The following is a 17,963-nucleotide window of genomic DNA, read 5'->3' as shown; positions in this document are numbered from 1 at the left end:
TTCTGGAAAACCTGCAGCAGGATTAAATATCTTCCACCTCGGCAGGATGTAAAGCAGATGAATGTTGGTGTAACAATTGTGATGCAATTGTTTTGGTTGCTGAACAGACTCTGAGTGAATTATGTAGCGTGTAACGGAAGGCATATTGCAGGACTAATTACATTTTGCATTGTTTTTTTTGTTTTGTTTTTTCATTCTTTTTAGAAAAGTAAAGTGAAACTTAAATTTTTCAGTGATTGATATACTATAATAAAGTAAATGAATCTTTTGCAGCTCATGTTTCTCCTTATTGCCATCGCTGGTCCTCATACTGTGGAGGTGATCACTACATGTAAATGTAGCTCTTCTCGTCCACTAACCAACAGAAAGGAACGCTTCCATCCCGACACTTGTGTACTTGACCGCTGCATCCAAAGGCAGCATTAGAAACCTCTACATCTTGCAGCCATATAATCAGACAGCTAATAACTTTTTATGTGCACAACCTAGGTTTCTTTTTAGAACGGTTTGGCAACGGTGCTGAAAGGAAACGTTAACTAATGACCTTGTTGTATGCGGTTCCAAGTTTAGTTTATGCCATGGCACTTGGCAGTTGAAAGTCTACATAGAATTATTAATTACAGAGTCCATAGCAAAGTAATGTACGGATCGAGTTATTTAAATACTGGACCTGATTTGGTAGTTTCTGATTGTTTTCTTAAAGGGGTTATCCGACTCCTGAAATGCCCTCCCATATGCCTGGGCCCCTCACACACAATATACTTACCTTGCTCTCTGACACACATCCAGTGGGGGGGAGCCAATGGCAGACAACAATGGGGACGATCCTCCCTAGCATCGCAGGTGACGTTAGGGAGGCTTATCCCCCATCTCCGCCTTACATTGGCTGCACCATACCTCCCCCACCCACTTCCCCCCAACACCGGATGTTTTCATCCTCACATGGGGAAAATCAGCAGTGGCCATGCGGGAACCAGGAGTGATATGGGTGTCGGGGAGCAAGGTGATTATATTGTGTGGGGGGGGGGGCTGGGCATATGGTGGTGCATTTTAGGGGTCAAATAACCCCTTTAAAGTCCCTTTACGCAGGACGACAATCTAGCAGATTGTCAGGAAGGAAGCCTTCCTTTTTCGACAATCTGCTGATTGCTAGCGGAGTCGACCGGTGCATTTACATGCTCCGATCTCCTCCAGTTCCTCCAAAGTATGGGGAGGAGTGATCGCTAATGCCATCGCTCTTCCCCATATTGTCTCCCGACAGCAGATCGCATTTACACAGCACAATCTGCTATTGGGAAACGATCTAATTAACCAATGAACAAACGTTTTGCCCGCTCATTGGGTAATTGGCGGAGCATTTACTCGTTAACGGTTATCTGATCAATTGTCAGCCTGTGTAAATAGCCCTTTACATGTCTGGATTGTAAATGCTACTTTGTATCACATATTCACACCTCTTTATCTTGTATGTCAACATAGGCAATTTCTATGGTACTCCAAAGCCTCCCGCTGAGCCTAGCCCCTTCCAGCCTGATCCAGTAGATGGGGTTCTCTTTGATGGAGACTTTGACACAGAGACTACACGAAAGAGAACCACGTCTGTCAGTAAGATGCAGCGTACAGATTCTTCTCTCCCGGAGGAAGAGGAAGATGAGGAAAGAGAGGCCGTGAATGGCAGTAGTGGAAGTGCAGGTGAGACTTGGTTTATAAAACAATGGGGAGTAGTTGAAAGAGAGATTTTCACTGAATTATATACAGTATATATAAGCATCCTTGTTATATAATAATAATAAAAGATATCCCTCAAAAGAGTAGTTGCAACCCAGCTAAATACATTATAGTGGAGCTTTAGTCAAATTACTGTATCTAAAAGATTTTATTTTGAAAAAGATACAATTGACAAGACACGTAGATTATCTCTCTGTACTGTCAACATCCATGTCATTGTTTCAGATCATCGAGACCGACCCGAATCTACAGATTGGGCAAAAACTGTCCCCAGCTACAACCAGACAAACAGTAATATGGACTTCAGGAATTACTTAACTCAAGGTGAAAACTTGGAACCCCTTCCGAAGAACTGGGAAATGGCCTACACAGATGCAGGAATGATTTACTTTATTGAGTAAGTTGATATCCATACTGTGTTATATGATGTTCTCTTGCGCATGAATGCCTGGTTCTGTTGTGGTTTATTAATTGTTATTTTACTTATTACCAGCCACAACACTAAAACTACAACATGGTTGGATCCCAGGCTGTGCAAGAAAGCCAAAGCTCCAGAAGACTGCGACGATGGCGGTAAGCATCTTGTGAAATGAAACAAAGAACTAAAAGGGTTGTGCACCTTTGGGAAGAATAGACCTGCAAAGGGAAGAATACTTTCCTGGCGCTGGCTCCTTCTCTTCCTGACCTTGGTTTCTCCGCTCGGCTCCCAGAATGTAAAACTTTTGTTTGGAAGCCGCTGCAGCCAATTGCTTGTCTTGCATCATGTGACCATTTGACATGATGCAAGGGGAGCAGGTCACTGCTTCACATTAAAACGGAAGTTTACATCCTGGAAGCCGAACTGAGATGCAGAGTCGGGGAAGATATTGAGCCGGGAGCCAGGCAGGCAGCAGGTAAGTATGAAATTCATGTATGTTTATTTTGATTTGGGGGATATAATTATTTCATTGATATAATAAAGTTTTCTCACTGGCCACTAGAGCAAATACGGTAAACTGACATTTCCTGAGTGTTGCAGTTCACTTGTTAACTTTGCTGTGTAGACTGGATCAGAGTGAGCAGAGGGTGGGGATTTAATGATGACTTAAGGGTATATGGCCAATCCTCGGCCAGTTCATCGTTAACAAGCGCTTTTTTTGTACTGCTTAATAAGACAGGATAGCATGTTATACACTGTAAACATAGTTAAAGAGTAAAGGCTGTATTTGACAGCCCGATTCTGAAGACAATTGTTGGGAAGGAAACGTTCGGTCATTCATTGGGCAATCGGCAGCAGTATTAGACTGCCGGATCAGTGTTAACAAGCATTTCTGCAAAAGCTCGTTAACGATGAACTAGCCGAGAGTCAGCCAGTCTAATACACCCTTATTTTGTTTCCATAAATGAGTAATGCAAGCAATTCTGAACAAAAACTTTCTAATCTATCTTTGAAGGTTCTTCCTTCTCCTGCTTTGCTCCTCCTTCATTTCATTTACTCTCAGTTCTCTGCTCAGATCTGCCTGCTCCCTGAGGTGATGCATTACATAGAAACCTATGGAAATGGGAGGGGGAGGAGAACGGTGGTCTTGGAGACAGGCAGAGAGACTGCCAGAGATTGCAGCTTGTTTGTGAGGGATTCACCTCTAAACTGCTTAGTTCTGCTGTATGATGTCCTCCATTACTGTAGCTTCTGAGGATGTGCGTCAGAAAGTTAGGGACCAGGACCCCTTGGTTACCCATTTCCTGTGTCTGGGCAGACATGATACCAGCTAGTCTCCACCCGCCAGATCAGAATAAATGAGACTTACAGACAGATCACAGGGAAAAACGTAATAAAAAAAATGCCACATAAGTTGTAGAATGGGCTGAAGCAATGTTATTCCTCATGTACAGCTTCATGGCAGCTCATCCTAAAAAATAACCCAAAGGACACTTATTCTGTCACCTATAACTTTTTTCTGCCATTTAAAACCAGATAGCAACACCATTCTTTCCAAATGTGATTTTAATTTCTGATTTGTAGATTTTTTATTTTTTTTATTTTATTTCTTGAACATGATTATTGGGGCTTCCATCTTGCCTGAGCTGTTCTTAGCAGCCTTCAGAGATATGCTTTACAGCAGCCACCATGATCCATAGACACAAAGGTCAGGAGGGGACCTCTTTTGACTTCTGTGGAAGAGTTTTCTAGGCATGCTTTGTGACCTGTGCAAAGGTCAGGAGGGAGAAGATAAGCTCTGATATCACCTCTTGTGAATGGTGGATCCTGTGTTATCTATATACGGAGGTGATATCGGTCATTCTAATTCTACCTGTAATGATAAGCAGATAAAAGTGCAATTAAGTGATCTGTTCAGAACAATAAGTGGCACTTGTTATTAGTCTTAGTGGCCAGTGAAAAAACTGCAGGATTTAGTTGTTTTTTTTTAAACAAAAATATTGACATCATCAAAAATTATTTAAAAATGTTTAACATAAAAACATCATTTAAACTATTGTTGATTTTCTCTTGACAAATTCCCTTTAAGTTTCTGTCAGCATGTACCCTGGGGGGAGGGGGCTCTACTCAATCTCTTCAGAGAACCACTAATAGTCATTTGACATGTCTGTCAATTTCCATTCATTGCAACTGCCATAAAGCTAAAGACCCTAATGCACTGTGCACACAGATAATGGAAGTGTATTTTTAATTTACTAAAAATAAAAAATTGTTCCCTATAACATTTAAAAAAAGATCAAAGACCAAACCGTTTTTTATACACTTAAATGTTATTAATCGGACTAAAATTAATTGCATGAGACATTCCCCTTTAATGCAAAATACTCCAAAATCTCTGTTATCTGGAGTTTCCATGTCTTTTTTGCAGTAGCTTTTTAAGCTCAAATTCTTTGAAAACCTGGAAGTAAGATTTGTGAGTAATAAAATACTTCTCCACTGAAACCATTGTTTGTTTGGTATCATAAGTTTCCTGCAATTTGCAGCTACCTCCAGATAGTCCGGGTTTTTGTGGCTGACCTCTTACCTGCTATGAAAATTTGTGTCACAAATGATTCTAATACAGTTGAAATTGTAACTTCACCAAGTTATATCTAATGTCTGTGGACCTGGGTGTTGGGCAACTTCAGATATTTTTTAACAGACCTCTTGCGAGAGGCTGGACCCGAGCTTAAGTTTATACTTACCTGGGTCCCCCGTGATGCATGATTGACAGGTCACTGCTGCAGCCGGAGATTGGGTGCAGCAGTCAGGTGACCACCGTCAATGGGGTGTTGATTTCAAGAGAACAGGGAACTGCTGAGATGACCATGGATAAGGGGATAAGCATTGGATTAGTGGTGCCTGACTGCTCGGACCCCTCACATTTGGGAGAATGAATGCAGCCATAGCCAAGCATATAATTTTCTATGGAAAAGCCAGACATAACAGAGTACAGCACTATTGCCGTCACTCTCAGGGAGAATGAATGGAGCAGCAGCGCACCCACTCAACCCTGCTAGCATTTGTTTGAGGGGCTCGGTACCAACCCTTCAAGTGGAGTACTAGGCACAGGTTATGGACAGGGCAGGCAGCAATGCGTATGTAAAGCCACCTCATGCTTTGCGCGGCTTTTTTGCTGAATCAGTCATGGATCTGTAAAAACTCTTCCGTCATGATAATACAACCGGCTGCATCCGTTATGAACCAATCCGGATGTATTATCTCTAAAATAGCCATGAAGGATCTGTCTCTTAAACCATTGTAAGCAACGGGGAACGGATCAGTTTTCTTTTGTGTCTGAGAAAACCGATTCCGTACCATTGACTTACATTTTGAGTCATGACTGATCCGTCTTTCTCCGCATCTCAAGACGCACTTTTTTTTTTTGTCTGCGATGGAGCCGGAAGCAAACAGTTCAGTTTTGTCCCCATTGACAATGAATAGGGACAAAACTAAAGCGTTTTTTCTCCGCTATTGAGATCCTATAAGGATGAAAATATATTCCGTAAATGAATTACAAATGACTTCATACTTCACGTCGTTCCCTTTGTCACTCGAAATTTAATAATCATCCAGAAATAATTAAGCTCGGAATCTGCATCCCTTTGGAAAAGGCCAATTTCCATCCACAAACAATGAGGTGATAACGCAGCTGTACAACCTACTGCTAGTCAAAGCTGATGTCATTTCCCAACCAGAATTAGCATTCCCGCCCAGCTGTGCGAGAACATCATGTACATTTAAGTAACGACGACCCAAGGCATTGAGAAAGAGAAATCTTCAAAGCGCTGGAGAACACGATGATTCAGTGCGCTCAGCCAGCAGGCTATGTGTCACATTCTGCTTATCAGTATTTAATAATTAGTAGCAGTCTATCTAACGCTCTGAACACCGCTTGTTAGCTCGCCGTGCCGTCCGCCACAAACAAGCTGTTTATTCCTCTTAGTCACTAAAGATCGCAGAGAGGTCTGCCCAGCCTATACTTACCTGCAGCCTACATCCTGATGTATCTGCATATCACAGGCGGGCAAATTATTGATATTACCTTTACCGTCTACACCTTCAGGCTGCAGCAGAAGCGTATCTAGCGTATCTAGCTTGTGCGTATATCAATGAATTGATATTCCCATCACTGTCTTTCGCGTTTCGAGGTTGATTGAGGGTGTCAGATGGCTGAATTCACCTTGAGGTTTCTTCCAGCAGCTGCTCTTTCGTGAGAGATTGGGCAACGACTGTCACTAAGTGTACATGCCGAATTGTAGTATTGGTTGCACTACAGGTGTTTAGGCAAATATCTGCAGCGTCATTGTTCATGTTTCTTTTGCAGAGCTTCCATATGGCTGGGAGAAGATTGAGGACCCACAATATGGCATCTACTATGTTGAGTAAGCATTTAGCCTTCCCCTTATGTAAACCTTTCTATTTACTTACTATGCTTAAGTTAATAGTTTGCTATTTTTTATTTTTTTATATTAAATTTTTTCTGTATTCATTTTCAAAAGAAGAGTCTGTAAAGTATTGTTATATTTTGATGCTTACATCAGTAACCTAGATAATTGGACACTGTAAGTAACTGTACTTTTACCTAGGCCGATTTTTGCCCCTTAATGAGCATCGTTGAACGATAGTGTGATGATCATCACTTGTTAAAGGGGTTGTCTCATCTTAGACATTGGTTGCATATCACCTGATATGCCACCAGTGCCAGATAGGTACGGGTCCCACCATTGGGACTTGCATCAATATCCAGGACGAGACCCCCCAAAGTGAGTGAAAAGCAGCCACACCTTGTGCGGCCACCCTAAATTTATTTTTGTTTGACTTCCGAAAATCAGCTATCTCCAATAGTCCCATAGAAGTGAATGGAGCAGTGGCCATTTATTTTGCTACACTGTAGCCCCACGCAGCATTCCCTACCACATTTGGATAGGATAGTTTGAGTAATACACACACATACTTGCGAAGGTCAATTAACAAATGAGTGAATTAATGGTGATGGTGACACCGCCAGGAAAAACCCTACACAAGTACAAGAGGGATATGAAACTTTGAGCCAGAGTAATATTTTTGAGTTTTTCACTTTACTACCTAGTAAAATGATACATTGTTGCTTCCTAAGTATATTCTATTCTACATATCTTTGTTACCACATATGGAATACAAAAAAGAGGCAAATATTTAACACTTCAGACGGAGTTGTACAGTGGTGTAGCAGAAGATTAGTCTAGAAGCCTGTAGCAAAGAGTATCATGGCACTCTGGGATTTTTAATGGGGTGCTTGGAGTAAGTTACCTACCCAGATCAAGATATGTACAGATAACGCTGAACTTTTCAAGAGTTGATTAGCAACTTTTTATTCCCAAGAACATTGGTCAATCCACAAATAATTATACATGAGGATTCTCCAATGATTTTGTGATAAAATAGTCTTGCATCAGCTTTCGGAGACTGTAGAGATATTTATACATATTGTGGATGGAGTCTGTATGCTTAGATGACCAATGATTTCCAGAAAGAGAATAAATACTATCCTGAAGGTGTATAACCTGTGAGAAATTCTGTTGCCAGAAACCCTTGACTATTCAAGATCCAGTCATTTTATTGACCCTTTATTTTAGCTAAAATGTAGTGCTGAAATAGGTGGCAGATCCATGGATTTGGAATGAAGGTCTGTGAAGGTCCATGAAGGTCCAAACTCATTGGACTTCATCAATGTGAGCTTTTCATTTACTGTATGTGGTTAACATGGCAGAAAAGTGTCTGTGTTTTGTTTCTACTGATTGGGGGTAGAGATTAAAAATTTAGCTAAATTCTCTTGCTTAAATTTCGATGAACCAATAATCGTCCAGATTATCAGGAACAACCGTTCCTGCAAACGCTCGTTACCGATAATCTGGCCTTCTAAATGTGCCGCCAATCACTAAATGAACGAACAAAATGCTAGTTCATCGGGTGATCCTGTCGTTCGTGCAGGCACCACCAATCATCATTTCTGGGCAGCAGATTGTGCGTTTTAAACCGCAATCTGTCACCCATAAACAATGATTCTGTATGGGGACGAACAATCACAATCACGATCCCTTGTCCTCATACTGTAAGGGAGATTTCTGCATGTAAATACAGCTTTTTCCTTCATTGAGTGAGCTGCCAACTGTCGGGAAGCAAGGCTTCCTTCCAGACAATCGGCCACTCCGTCAGCCCGTCTAAACCAGCCTTTAGTTAGACTATTACAGGGAATGTCTGCTTTTCAAAATCACAAATAACTATAGAGGTGGAACAGTCGATAGCATCTAACACAATGACTGACGTATCATATTGTTAAGGATTCTTTTGTAAGATGTGGACCTATAGTTATGGTCAAAGGTCTCTTAAAGTGACACTTCCATCACAAAGGGGTGTTTTTTAAAACGTTCAATATAATACCATTCAAATTTGAATACAATATGTTGTCCTACTGAGACTACTGCTACAGAGATCAGAGCAATCTCATTTTATTGCTACACAGGCAATGATTTATCTGTAAGGTAATGCTCCTTGGAATAGTAGGTGGGGAATTGAAATGATTGACAGAATAACAACTCCGGTTCTCTGAATAGGCCTAGATAAACATGCACACATAGGAGCAGTGTACTGATTAGTGTAATGTGAGAAGTCCAGACCAGTCACAATGCTGGGATAGCATTTGGAAGTCTCCTATTCTAAAAGTCTAAACAGAGAGGAAGTTAAAGCGGCCCTCTGGTTCATGTAAAGAAGTTCACAATAAATGGGAAACAAACAGAACCGTTACCTGATGACCTCCTTTTCTTCTTTTTAGCTAAAGATCTACCAAATCCAGGACTCCCCCTCTGCCATCTGAGATGACTGCTCCACTTCTTAGACTACATGATGCATACTGTTCATTTGGTAGTCCAATACACTTCCTGCTTCGACTGGATTGGCCAGCACTGGTCACCTGAGCATTACTGGCCTATCCAGGAGCAGGGCTGGACATGCAGGAAGTGTCTTGGAATAGGGGTGCACAGTATGCAGTGCAGCCATCTTGGATGACAAAAGAGGAGCCCAGGAATTGGCAGATCTACAGTTGAAAAGGTTAAAAGAAAGTCAGTATGTAACTGGGGAATGAACAGAACACTTCCATAGTGGTGGGATTTTTAAATTTTTTTGGAACCTGAGTCGCCTTAAAGAGCCAAGACAGGAACGACTAGTATACATAGCAGAAATTACATCCTGGAAACCATAAACCCATTGCTTTAGTTAGAAAAAAATATATTAGAGTATTCACATATAGGTTGTTAATATGTGATTACTTTTTCAATGGAACTGTTCCTTTAATGAGTCTCCTGCCCACATCATCCCAGAGGAAAAAGTGACTTTGCTTCCCGTCATAACTAAGCAGACTACATTATTTTTTTTTTCTTGTTTGACGTTCCATTGAAATGCATTACCATTACAAGTGCGTTATCAGAATGCATTTAATGACACCATCTCAGGGAATGTGAGACTCCCTAATCTCAAGAGCGCCCAACGCCATCTGATGATTTTGTGATGTTTTTGGACTGAAGCTTGCACGGTAAAGTCAGTGTGAATACTCCCCTTCCATATATGCTGTTCTGAGCTAATGTAGTGAAGTCGAAAGACAAGAAATGAGTGGAGTGTTTGGAATGAAGAGCAGCTTCTAATTCACTGTAGATTCAGCGAAGCTGATCCTTCACTTTGACAAGGGAGGAGGGCAACAACCCTTACAGCATTGCACTATATTAACTAATGAAGCTATCGACTTGTGTGCCACTCGGTGCATAGATTTATTATTTGTAATACCATTTAGCTATTGCATACTGTAGCTGTACATTAACTCCTTCACTCCGTCAGATAGCATTAAACTGAAATCTAAAAGTAAAAATATCTCTGTACTCAACAGAGTGAAGTTCAAAATCGTTCCAGGCAAACATTAAGTGGGATTTTCTGTTAATGTACTTTGAGAGTCCATTAGCATTAGTTTTACCTTAGGCTTTGTCTTTATTGCAGTGCTCTGAAATTAAGAGACAGTTGTGGCATATTTAAAGGTCACAGACTGTTCCCTTTATAAATTCAGGTTCAGCTGAGTCCTCTGGGTAGAAGGATGGGAATATGTACGGTATATGCCTGTTCATACATATATGGATTAGTATAAATACAGATAAAACATGGTTATTGTGTATACCAGGAAAGAGATGGCATTTGGAAAGATAGACACTTGGTTTGGCTTACTTGGCCTTACTTGGCCTTATGTAAGAGAGGAAAAGCGGTTTTATTGCCCCCAGCTACCAGCGAGAGTTCAGGTTTTATTTACGATATGGAAGCTAATCGCTAGTTGGGTGCAATAATATAAGACTGTTGGACGAGGTTATGGATATGCCATTAATGTTTGAGATCAGACCCTTTAAATGGACTGGCCTCCATACATGATAGTCGACACCTGCCTTTTTATTGCTATGCAGGTCATTTAGGTCCTTTTAACTTATATTAAAAGGGGTTGTCCAGAAATTGACTGTTTTCTACCAGGAACAGCACCACACCTGTCCATGGCATGTGTCTGATGAACAGGGCTGAGCTGCAATACCACATACAACCTGTGGACAGGTGTAGTGCTGTTTTTGGAAGAAATCAGACACATTCTTAAAATCCTGGACAACCCTTTTAAATTAGATACAGATATAGACGCCCTATAGCTGGTGAAGGATCCGCTGACGTTATGAAGAGATGCAGGCATAGAAAATGATGAATGAGACTGGCCTACCGGCAATTTTAGATCTGGCGTGAGCGGGGAGGAGTGGCAGATTGTGCCGCCGTCTGCGCATAAAATACACCTAATGTAGGCGTATTTCAGTATAATAAATGACCCCTTAGTCTCTGAATTCAGTGACCACTCTTCCGCTGGTAAGCATATTGCCTTCTGAATTGTGTTACGTTAAATGCTCGTACCATTCTCCCTCTCGTGTATACAAATTTCTTCTGCTCCTCTGCAGCATGAGAGCTCCCATGTGCCAGCCGAATCACGGTCTGCTCGAACAGACTGCACTTCCACAGTTTCCATCTGATCCGCATTTTGCGGAATAGAATTGCGGACCCATAAATTTTTATGGGGCTGCAATATGTGCTATGCGGATCCGCACTTCCGTGTCCCCAATTCCGTTCCCGGAAAAAAATAGGACATGTCCTATTCTTGTCTACTAGAGGGGTCGTTGATCCAGGGAGTTATTCTAATTGCCTGATTGGAGTCGAGAAGGAATTCCTCCCCCCCCCCCCCCAAAAAAAAAAACGTTTTTTTTTTTTTTTTGCCTTCCTCTGGATCAATTTGCAGGTTAACAGGCCGAACTGAATGGACAAATGTCTTTTTTCATCCTGATTCTGTACAGTGGTCACATCCCTCAGTAGATCTAGAACTGAACTCGAATAGTGACCTAATGTGTCTTATGGCTGCTGGAAAGAATTCTGTATACTGTGAATTCAGACTGACCAACAATGGCGGTATGGAGGAGGTAGCAAGCAAATGTTCTAACATTTCAGTGACTATATTGGTAAGAGGCCCTCTATTCTCTAACCAGATCATGCCTAATGAAAGTCAAAATACAGTGAAAAGTGTATTTAATATTTATCCTAGTCAATCCATGAAAATGCAATGGCGGGTAGATACACTTTCACATATAATTACGTTCACTGTGTGCAAAGGGACATCATGGTCTGGTTCACTGGTTGCCTTCAAGTAGGAAAGCATAACATAGGTCTCCCTACACTTTGATATAGTCGCATTTGTGTGTATGAGAGGCTGGGTGCATTGAGGGCTGCGTGCGCAGGGAGCGAGTTGTCTAAGTGAATAAGTACTGACTTTTGTTACGTGTGTGTTTATGACAGCTTAGCAAAAGCCCTTGTTCCCCTCCGGAGCTTTGTTGGCAGCTTGCAATCATAACAGCGTAAGAACCAAGATAACTGCAGACTAGCTGACAATATAATCTTTGGGGAGGATGATAGCGTTAACCACGGAAAAGCTAACCAGTGCTCAAGCATATAAAGCAAACGTACCGTGAGTGAATCTGCACCTGGGAGATGCAGGTCCTACCCAATTTTAACTTGTTCCTACCCAACAGTCTCCAGAACATATAAAGTCTGCGAGTAAAGGCATCAATCCATAACGTGTGCAGTTCTTGCAAGGTACAGAGTAATAGGACCAAAGCATCCAAAGCGCTACCAATAACACCACTCGTCTACATCTTGGTAGAGCTGTAGTTTTAGCTTTCGTGCTATGGATAATCGGTAATTTTTTTTTACTGAATATCTGTTCATTTTGTTTTGTTATATTGCTGCTTATATGCTAATGTGAATCGTTTATATTTATATGGTAGCACTGTAGGAGATGTTGTGGACGACCATTGGTATGGCTCTGGGTGGTCTAAGGAATGGAGTCAATGGATAACACAGCTCTTCACATTTATCCCCTTCATGGATTAATGTTTTGTGGATTGATCTCCAGGTTCTGGATTTTTTTTGTAGTCGTAACTGAGGTAGTGTGTTGTGCTGGAATTATGATGCAGACTGTAACGGGCAGTAGACAAAGGATATGCGACAGCATAACTGGAAGAATATAAAGACTTAAAGAGGTTTACTAGGACTTGGATATTGATGACCTACCCTCAGGATAGATCATCAATATCAAATCAGTGGGGGTCTGACACCCGCCACCTTTACTGATCACCTCTTTCGGGCAGCTGCCGGAAACATAATGGACGGAGCCTTAAGAAGAAGCTTCCGTCCATTGCTTTGTTTCCAGCACTGATGCCTGCCCAATATAGCTGAATGGTGTGAATGGTGCGGGTGCCGAGTGGCAGACCCCCACTGTTCTGATATTGATGTCCTATCCTTAGGAAAAGTCATTATTATCTAAGTCCATGGAAACCTCTTTAACCACTTCCCGACTACCCATTGACTATAAAGGTCCTTGACGGTCGGGTTTATCTCTGAATGGACGTTTTGGAATGCCCATTCAGAGATCGCAGCTGCCGAGCAGCTGACCAGGGCACCCCAGAGAGAAGGCCGAGGGACCGTTCCTGGGTGTCCCTGCCTTCTAAATCGCTGTATACACAGCGCTCAACAGCAATCTGTCCCAGCCCGGTGGTCATGTGACTGCCTGGGGAGTGCAGAAGGTGTATACTGCTGTATAGCCTCTCTGGGGGTCTATTTTCCCTGTGACTGGGGCTACTATGTCAGCCTCAGTTACAGGAGAAATTAATAGTTTAAAAAAAAATATATGTAAATGGTTAAAAAGTAAAATGTCCCCCAGTGGTCTTATATGTCCTTATGGGGGACACCTAGTATAAAATTAAAAAAATTAAGTGTTTTGAGAAAAAAAAAAAATTCACATTTAAAAAAATAAAATTTCCCCCCAAATCCGTCATTTGAAAAACGGTTAAAAATAGAAGAAAAAAAAATAGACATTTCTGACATCACCACCTCCGCAACGACCGGATAATAATATCACAGGATCTATCCCATCAGGTTAACCCCATGAAAAAAATAAACATTGCGCCAAAACAGACTCTTTTTTTTTTTTTTTGTTAGCTCACCTCCCAAAAACATAGTGTTAATCAATCAAAAAGTCATATGTACCTCAAAATGGTACCAACAAAAACGTCACCTCATACGGCACAAGACCATAGCCAGGAAAATATAAAAAAAATATGGCTGTAAGAAAATTGCCATATGTAGTATACACAGAGGTTTGGCAGCACTACTGGTCCCAAGTTAGGGAAAACCATTAAAAATACCTTAAAGGTGATGGTGGTGCACGCAGATGAGGATCTTGGCTGATGGTCCTAACGTCAAATACAAATGCAAAAATCCGCAGCACTCGCCAATGTAGTAAATCCAATGGTGATTTATTAAAAAAACAGCATGGTGATGCAATGTTTCGACCTTCATCGGTCTTTCAAGCTTGACGTTGCATCACCATGCTGTTTTTTGAATAAATCACCATTGGATTTACTACATTGGCGAGTGCTGCGGATTTTTGCATTTGTAAGAAAAAAAATTGACACCAGACAGCTTTTTCTGTGACTTCACCTCCCAAAAAATGAGATAAATAGCAACCAGAAAGCCAAATTTACCCAAGAATGGTGCCTTTAAAAATTACAGCTTGTCCTGCACAAAATAAGCCCTCACGCAGCTCATTCAACAAAAAATGGTGTATCCCCAAATAACAGTTCATGACCACAATTGGGAGCTTACTGTATTCAAGAGAAAATGGGTAGCAAATTGTGGGGGGATATTCTCCTGTTATCTTATGTGAAAAAGAAAGCACCATTTTCCATAGCATCATCACAACGGCATACAAGGAGATTGACCCCTGACCTCTGTAGGGGCAGGAACAGAGAAAGGTTAAATACCCTCCTCCCACCACCAACACCAGTGTTTTCTGTCCCTACAGAGGACAGGGCAGAGAAAGGTCTCCCTGTATGCAGGGAGATGAAGCTGAGGAAACTTGGATGCGTTTTCTTATTTTTAAATTTACCTTCAAGAAATCGCCGGCACCATGCGGGTGTCCCCCTGCCCTCCCACGGTCTGGTACTAACGCTGGGCGGTGCGGGGCTCTATCTCGTCCCGGTAAATCCGGGGCCTGTTCCCTGCCGCAGACTCCCTCCTGGCCTACTGAGGCGGCAGCTGGGTTGCGCGCCGGCGCATGTTTATGACATCACGGCCGGCGTCCCGGCTCCCCCTGTTTGCGGAACCCTTGCCTGCAAGAAGAGGACGACTATATCGGGAACAGAGCGGTCCCCTAGAGCTGAACCACCAGCGCTGCTTCCAACCGTGAGTCCCCTTCGGGGGTATTATAAGTAGCGGGTCAGGGAGTCTGCTTGATCCCCCTCTCCTGCTGTAGAAAAGTGGAAGGGGGAGGGGAGTAGTAGAGTGAGGAGAGAGAGAACATTTATTTTCCCAGTTTTACTGTGAGTTGTCTGCTGAGGGGAGCTTGCTTCCGTCAGGTCATGGGAGGAGGGGGGAAAGAGTCTCTGATTCGGACTCAGTGGATGACGGTCGTAGATATTACTTTTCTACTGAAGAGATGTCCGACCTGTTGAAGGCAGGGTGTGGAAGAGGTACAACGTACCCATTCGGTACAAGAAGAAATGTTTGGGGGCTTGAGAGTTAAAAAAAACTTGTGTTTTTCCCATCAATGAGAGTATTAGAGAGATGGTCCTTGATGAGTGGGCTTCGTTCAAAAATAGATTGGTATTTGATCCTGAGGAGTCTAAAATTTTCAATGAAATTCCCAAGATCGCTAAAGTGAACGAAAAAACATCCCTTCCATTTGAGGATGCCTCCCAACTTAAAGATTCGATGGATCGTAAAGCGGACAGTCTTTTCAGGAAATTCTGGGAGGCGTCCATGTTTAATATTAAAACCAATATTGCGGCTACCTCAGTCGCCAGATCCATGTATCTTTGACTGGGAGAATTAGAAACGCATATAAAAGATAAAGCATCTAGGGAGCAAATTCTCAATTCTCTCCCTCTTTTGAAATCCGCCATGGCCTTCCTGGCGGATGCCTCAGCCGAGTCAGTCCGATTCTCCTACAGAGATGCGGCACTTTCCCAATGCAGCCAGAAGAGCCCTCTGGATGAAGTGCTGGCGGGGGACAAGACGTCTAAATTAAAACTTTGTTCTATACCCTTTTCTGGAGAATATGTGTTTGGCCCGGTCTAGAGAAGGCCGCAGACAAAAAGAAGGGGTTTCCGGAAGATCGTCCCTTCTGACGCTGGTATCCTTTTCGCTCCTCCTCGAATCAAGAAAAAAGCTACAGGGGGAAGGGAAATCAGGGCGTTGGAGCTATCCAAAAGGGGGAAGAGGAAAATCCTCCGATAAGCAATGACGCCGGAGTGGGAGGAAGACTCAAAATTCCTGGGGTCATGGGAATCTATCTCCCAGAATCCCTGGATTTCCAAGGTAGTCGGCGCAGGCTATCAAATAGAGTGGTCTTCAAGACCCCCAAACAAATTTTCCCTGACACGGTTCCAAACAAACCTTTGGCAAGGAGTCCAGAAACTTTATCAGATGAATGTAATCTCACCAGTTCCGCCTCCAGAAAGAGGCAGGGGTTACTATTCAACTTTATTTCTAATCAGGAAAAAAGAAGGCACTTTTCGGACTATCATAAACCTGAAACCATTAAACAAGTTCATTCGTTATCAGAAATTCAGGATGGAAACCCTAGCATCTACAATCCCACTGCTAAGCAAAGACGTCTTCATGTGCACAATAGACCTGCGAGACGCTTATTACCACATTCCCATTCACACCAACTCGCAGAGTTTTCTCCGGTTTGCAATCCAGGATATATCAGGGAACATCCATCACTACCAGTTCAGAGCCCTTCCCTTCGGGATTTCATCAGCCCCGAGGATATTTACCAAGGTTGTGGTAGAGATGGTCGCCTTCGCCCGGAGGAAGGGACTTATGATAATTCCTTATTTGGACGATTTCCTTCTGATCAGCGAAAGCTTCAGCCAAATCAATTCAAATCTGAGGTTCTTTCTCTCCATCCTAGACAATCTCGGGTGGATCGTGAACACAGAAAAGTCCGTCCTTACCCCCTCAAGGGAAGTTTGGTTCTTAGGCATGATTCTAGACTCCCGAAAGCAAGCGGTATTCCTACCTCGAGACAAAATATTGGTTCTTCAACAAAAGATCAGATCCTTTCAGAAAAGAAGATCTTGCTCTATCAGAGAGGCGATGAGTATGCTAGGTCTGCTAACATCTTGTATTCCGGCAGTCCCCTGGTGTCAAATACACTTCAGACCCCTTCAGTCCTGGATCCTGAGTGTCTGGAACAGGTGCCAATCCTCTCTAGATCATCAAGTAAGTCCACCAACCCGGATACTGCAGTCCCTAAATTGGTGGAAAAACCACAGGAATTTATCCCGGGGAAATCCCTGGCAGAAGACTCCCCAGGTACAGGTAGTAACAGACGCAAGTCTGTCCGGCTGGGGCGCAAAGGTGGGGGATCGTATGTTCCAGGGCACTTGGCCAAATTCAACCAGGTCCCAGTCATCAAATTTCAGGGAACTGAGAGCAGTCTGGGAAGCGTTGAAGGTAGCAGAGAAAATGCTGTGTCATCATCACATAAAAGTGCTATCAGACAACACTACGGCCATTGCCTACCTTTCCCATCAAGGGGGAACACGGTCAGCAACCCTCCAAGCACTGACAACAAGAATCTTTGCATGGGCAGAGCAGAAGGTGGCCTCTATATCGGCAGTTCATCTGAAAGGAATACTAAATCAGGAAGCAGATTTTCTCAGCCGCCACAGGATTGATCATACAGAATGGTCTCTAAGTCCAGAAATATTTAGGCTAGTGGTAAGGAAGTGGGGGATGCCCGACGTGGATCTGTTTGCCACCAGGGCAAACTCAAAGGAGGAGACATTCTGTTCCCTAAACCCCAGGGACAGACCTCATGCCTTAGACGACTTCGCCATCCGTTGGCATTGGAAACTGTGCTATGCCTTCCCTCCACTTCCTCTAATTCCGAAGGTGGTACAAAAAATTCTCCAGGACAAGGCCACGGTGATTGTGATCGCTCCCCTATGGCCAAAGAGAAGTTGGTTCTCATCTCTCCAGAAATTCTCCCTCCAGGATCCATGGCCCCTTCCTGTGTGGGGGGATCTACTCCAGCAGGGTCCAGTTCTGCACCCAAACCCGCAGTTTTTGAAATTGGCAGCTTGGATCCTGAGTCCCAAACCCTGAAACTTCA

The 17,963-nt window shown here is 42.8% G+C and overlaps 1 protein-coding gene across 5 annotated transcripts in view; it reads left to right on the top strand.

Moving 5' to 3' along the window:
- Positions 1-17,963, top strand: part of MAGI3 (membrane associated guanylate kinase, WW and PDZ domain containing 3) — a 309,538-nt gene that overhangs the window by 198,917 nt on the left and 92,658 nt on the right. For all 5 annotated transcript variants that reach the window (XM_044283486.1, XM_044283484.1, XM_044283483.1 and 2 more), the window contains exons 4-7: positions 1,480-1,692; positions 1,954-2,125; positions 2,222-2,301; positions 6,513-6,570. In XM_044283486.1, coding sequence (XP_044139421.1) covers positions 1,480-1,692; positions 1,954-2,125; positions 2,222-2,301; positions 6,513-6,570 — 523 coding nt within the window. The remainder of the gene's footprint in view (positions 1-1,479; positions 1,693-1,953; positions 2,126-2,221; positions 2,302-6,512; positions 6,571-17,963) is intronic.

The sequence above is a fragment of the Bufo gargarizans genome, chromosome 3, assembly GCF_014858855.1.
Source record: "Bufo gargarizans isolate SCDJY-AF-19 chromosome 3, ASM1485885v1, whole genome shotgun sequence".
Lineage (NCBI taxonomy): Eukaryota > Metazoa > Chordata > Amphibia > Anura > Bufonidae > Bufo > Bufo gargarizans.
The sequence above is the reverse complement of the archived record's forward strand: the minus strand, read 5'-3'. Positions and strand labels throughout refer to the sequence as shown.